Source organism: Elaeis guineensis, chromosome 2 (assembly GCF_000442705.2).
Source record: "Elaeis guineensis isolate ETL-2024a chromosome 2, EG11, whole genome shotgun sequence".
NCBI lineage: Eukaryota > Viridiplantae > Streptophyta > Magnoliopsida > Arecales > Arecaceae > Elaeis > Elaeis guineensis.
The window spans coordinates 5,230,335-5,234,298 of record NC_025994.2 but is presented as its reverse complement, the minus strand read 5'-3'; the positions used below and the strand labels follow the sequence as shown (position 1 = coordinate 5,234,298).

At 42.7% G+C, this 3,964-nt stretch overlaps 1 protein-coding gene across 1 annotated transcript; it reads right to left on the bottom strand.

The window, feature by feature from the left end:
* Positions 1 to 2,373: 2,373 nt before the first annotated feature.
* Positions 2,374 to 3,274, bottom strand: LOC105033131 (thaumatin-like protein 1). The gene has a single exon (XM_010907810.3). The coding sequence runs from the start codon at positions 3,222 to 3,224 to the stop codon at positions 2,526 to 2,528; it is 699 nt and encodes a 232-aa protein (XP_010906112.1). The 5' UTR covers positions 3,225 to 3,274; the 3' UTR covers positions 2,374 to 2,525.
* Positions 3,275 to 3,964: the final 690 nt, after the last annotated feature.

Genomic DNA, 3,964 nt, shown 5'->3' with positions numbered 1-3,964 from the left:
GAGGCACTTCTTTTAATCACTGCATATTTCAGCATAAAATATCTTAAGTTGCAAACTCGAGCCCAATCACAAATACTTGCCTTGTAGTCGTTTAGATTATCCATCCATCCCTTTGGTCATGGGTTAGCACTCCCAAGTAGGAGTTCCAAGTTTTTAGATTCCTACAGCAACTTATATGGATATTTTCCATGCATCAAGATTGCAATGAAATATTTATAGACCCGGCACTACCGCGGTGGAGAATTTCTATAATAGTATGATCATATATAAGACACAAGCCCACTACTTTTGTCCTAGAGTAATTTACCAATGCCATACATCAATGATTTTAGAACTTCTTTGATGTGTGGATAATGATTCATGTGATGACCCATATGTATATATGTTTAGTCCCTGATAATATATACTGGGTAGATTTTTGGATAAATATAGAGAGCCAAAGGATATAAATAAACCTTCCGACTAATCTTTATGGTAAATTTCTTGGTTATCATAAATTATATCAAAATGGGTTAATTAGTTATTCCACACTTGTAGCCATTTCTAGCACATTCACATACCTTCATGATGAAGAAACAAGTGTTGGACACACGTAAGACTCAGTAGATATGAGCTAAGAAAAATCATCCGTGTCAACATCGCGAGTTGCGTGTTCCAACAGCTGATGCCGACAACCCTGACCGTTTCCCATTTTCCAAACTTGACCGTTTCTTTTTGATGGAAGTCCTGGAAGGCCTGCCAAGAAACGGCTGGTAGAAGTGGAAAACCACCGCGCGCTACATCGGTGGAAAATATCGAGAAACATCAAACAAGCCGCCTCATACGCTTCTGTGCATCGGTTGAAAACATCTAAACTGATTCAAGTACGCAACCTGTTGCAACTTGACTTGCAGAGAATTCCAGTGAGAAACTTTGTCCATGGGCTTCAGGGTGTTAGTTCAATCTAATCGTCAATTGGAGCGGACTTTTTTGAATGCACAAATCCTAGTGCATGATGAAATTCTTGCTTGTGACGAATTAACTTCATATCCTGTACCGAGGATGCTAAATCCAATATTATTCGGCTCGGCCAGAGCACATGTTTGCAAGCAATAGGGATGCCGACAGGCTATATATGATGGAAGGTAACACACGCGAGGTGTCCCAATGACAAGGCACACTCTGGAAGTCTAAAACACAAAAGAGACTACCCAGGAAAGGAATGTGGCATCGGAGTATTATCGCCAGACTTCAGTCTCGTGTCAATTGTTGACCCGAATGAATTTACAAAATAACGACACCTAAGCCCACCATATATATATATATATATATAAACAAATTCCGTCAATTTGTTTAAGTTATCCGTTAAAAAATCAACGAAACAAGGGGCGTGGGGGTGGTGAAATTTCACCCTTCTTGGTTAACGAAACCTTGACTAACCGTTTGTACTCTGTTTTAATTTAATAAAATTGGCTTAGGCTCAACCCAAGACTTTCAGTAATAAAAATAAAAAAAGAAAAAAGGAACGTGTCTTCTAGAATTTCCAGACATATATCTTCTCCTTTTTTTTTTTTTAATGTAATTGAGTTAGAGAATGTCTAGCTTAGGGAATATTATGTTAATTAATATATTTTTGATAGTTCATATAAGAGCTATTGTATATGATTGATCTATTATGAGAGTTGGATGCTGGCTTTCCATTCCAGGATCAGAGTTTTCAGACTGTAGTTACAAACTCTGTTTACACCGAATTACAGACTCTGAAGTTATGAGTCATTGCAGGTCTTGTTCTGCATCCGTTCTGTCGTTCTGCAGCCACTGCACTTCAAGAGCAAGTTGGCTTGGCGGCGTCACCATGCTGCAGCTGCTCTACTTCAGCAGTTCTCTAATTCCAGCTCTCGCCTTATGATGTTACCTGTTGGTTCAATTGAGAAAAGGAACGACAGACTACAACGACATTTGTCTATATGCTATCATTTATATTTGCTGTTCACGAATAAAAGTGATGAGCTATCATGTTGTGCAACTAGTTTTGGAGTGAGAGCTTGAAATTCCAAGAATCTTCTGTTTCTTTCACACCATACATAGACACCATAGATATATATCTTCTCCCAGTTCGTGAAATTTTTTGAGATTACAACAAGAATTGATGAATGAAAGAATTTTGCAGTGATTCAACTTGTTAGATCAACTTCTATGCATTTGCTTCTCTTATCCGACATGGCAAAAGGGGATGATGGTTCAGTGACAGTTGGAGTTGGTCCATTTACTAACGTTAAGCTAGTGGCATATGGGATAGGAAATGGATTGCCGAATAGATTGTGCTACTTGCAATACCAATCTCTTCTTTTTCCTTCATAATTAGTCATCCGAAAGATATTGAGCTTCGAGGGATTGCATTAACTAACAGCAACGTTTCTATTATTCCACTATTGCTGCATTACAAGCCCGTGAAATGGGCTGTAAATCTGGTTACAATCACCTTATTCCAACGCTATTATATACTCCAAATAGAGTCATACATGGAACAACATGCTCTCAAAGCCTCAAGGGCAGAAGGTAACCTTGTAGTTGGTCCCACCGGGGCAGGTGAAGAGGCTGGTGGGATCATCTTTGGGGTAGCTATACGCTTTTGGGCACAGGCTCTTAAAAAACTTGGAATAGTGGGTTGGCTCACAGCTGGAACCTTCAGGGCAGCAGTACTGAGCAGTCTTGAAGATGGTGCATGGGTCATCGCAGCCGCCGGGCACTTTGAGGTTGCTGGGGCACTGCCTAACGACGTCGACGGTGCATGGGATATCTCGGCTGCAGCTCGCCGAGGTGGAGCGGAAGTCCATGGGCACGTTGAATCCCTGAACAAGGGAGATGTCGATGAAGTCGAGGTTGGTGTAGTAAGGAGGGGCGTTCTGGTTGAGGGCGAATTCAGCGAGGGTGTTGGGTGGGGAGCCGTAGGAGGTGCAGGCGAGTTTGCCGCAGTCGCCGCTGTGGCAGTGCCCGTTGCCGTTGGCATCGAAGGAGCAGCCAGTACGGGCCCAGATGCGGGATTTGGGGGTGCCGGGCTTGACGGTGACCGTCCAGGACTGGCCCTGGTTGAGCTGCCGGCCGTTGCCGATATTGCCGGGGCCTGCCCATGCGGCCCACACGGTGTAGGAACATTGGTTGACGACGTCGAAGGTGGCGGCGTGGGAGAGGGTGAGGAGGAGGAAGGGGAAGAAGACGAGAGTGAGGGAGGTCGGGGAGGCCATTCTGATACCCAGGAAGATGGCTTTTTGGTTGAGAATTGTGTGGGGTTGTGGGATGGGCAATAAGAGTATTTATGGGGCGATGGAGGAGACCAGGATAGGGAGGAAGCGTTTGTTTTTTTTTTTTTTTCCAACAGTAGTTTGTAATGTCCATTGTGCGGTGCACAGCAGAGGCTCCGCGCGGTAAAATTGTTTACCAAAAAACATAGGATGGACTTGACTTCAAGGTGGGGGCCACAGGCGAGTTGAACGGGAGGAGCAGAGAAATGAAAGATAATTTTGTCACGGGATATGGACTTTTCTAAGATTAGTATTTTTAACGCGTCCACTGCAGTTTTTCTTTTCCAGCAAAGGTTGAACGGGAGGAGCAGAGAAATGAAAGATAAGTTTGTCACGGGACATGGACTTTTCTAAGATTAGTATTTTTAACGCGTCCACTGCAGTTTTTCTTTTCCAGCTCCTTTGCTGACCAACTGCCACCAATTATACTTGGTGCAGATGCCCACGGGGTTGTGTTCACTCGGAACCGAGCCTAGTTCTTCTTCTTGATGTATTCTATTTGTTTTCTGTTTCCGGGCTTTCCTCCTTTATTGTATCAAAAAAAAAAAAAAGAGAAACAACCGCGCGCGTGCATGTACACACACATCAAATGCATGTAAAAAGCTCATTTAAGTTAATTTTTTATTAATATTTTTTTCTGGAGCTCCAATAAATTTAAAGCTGTTTTAAGAAACTTTTTTCTA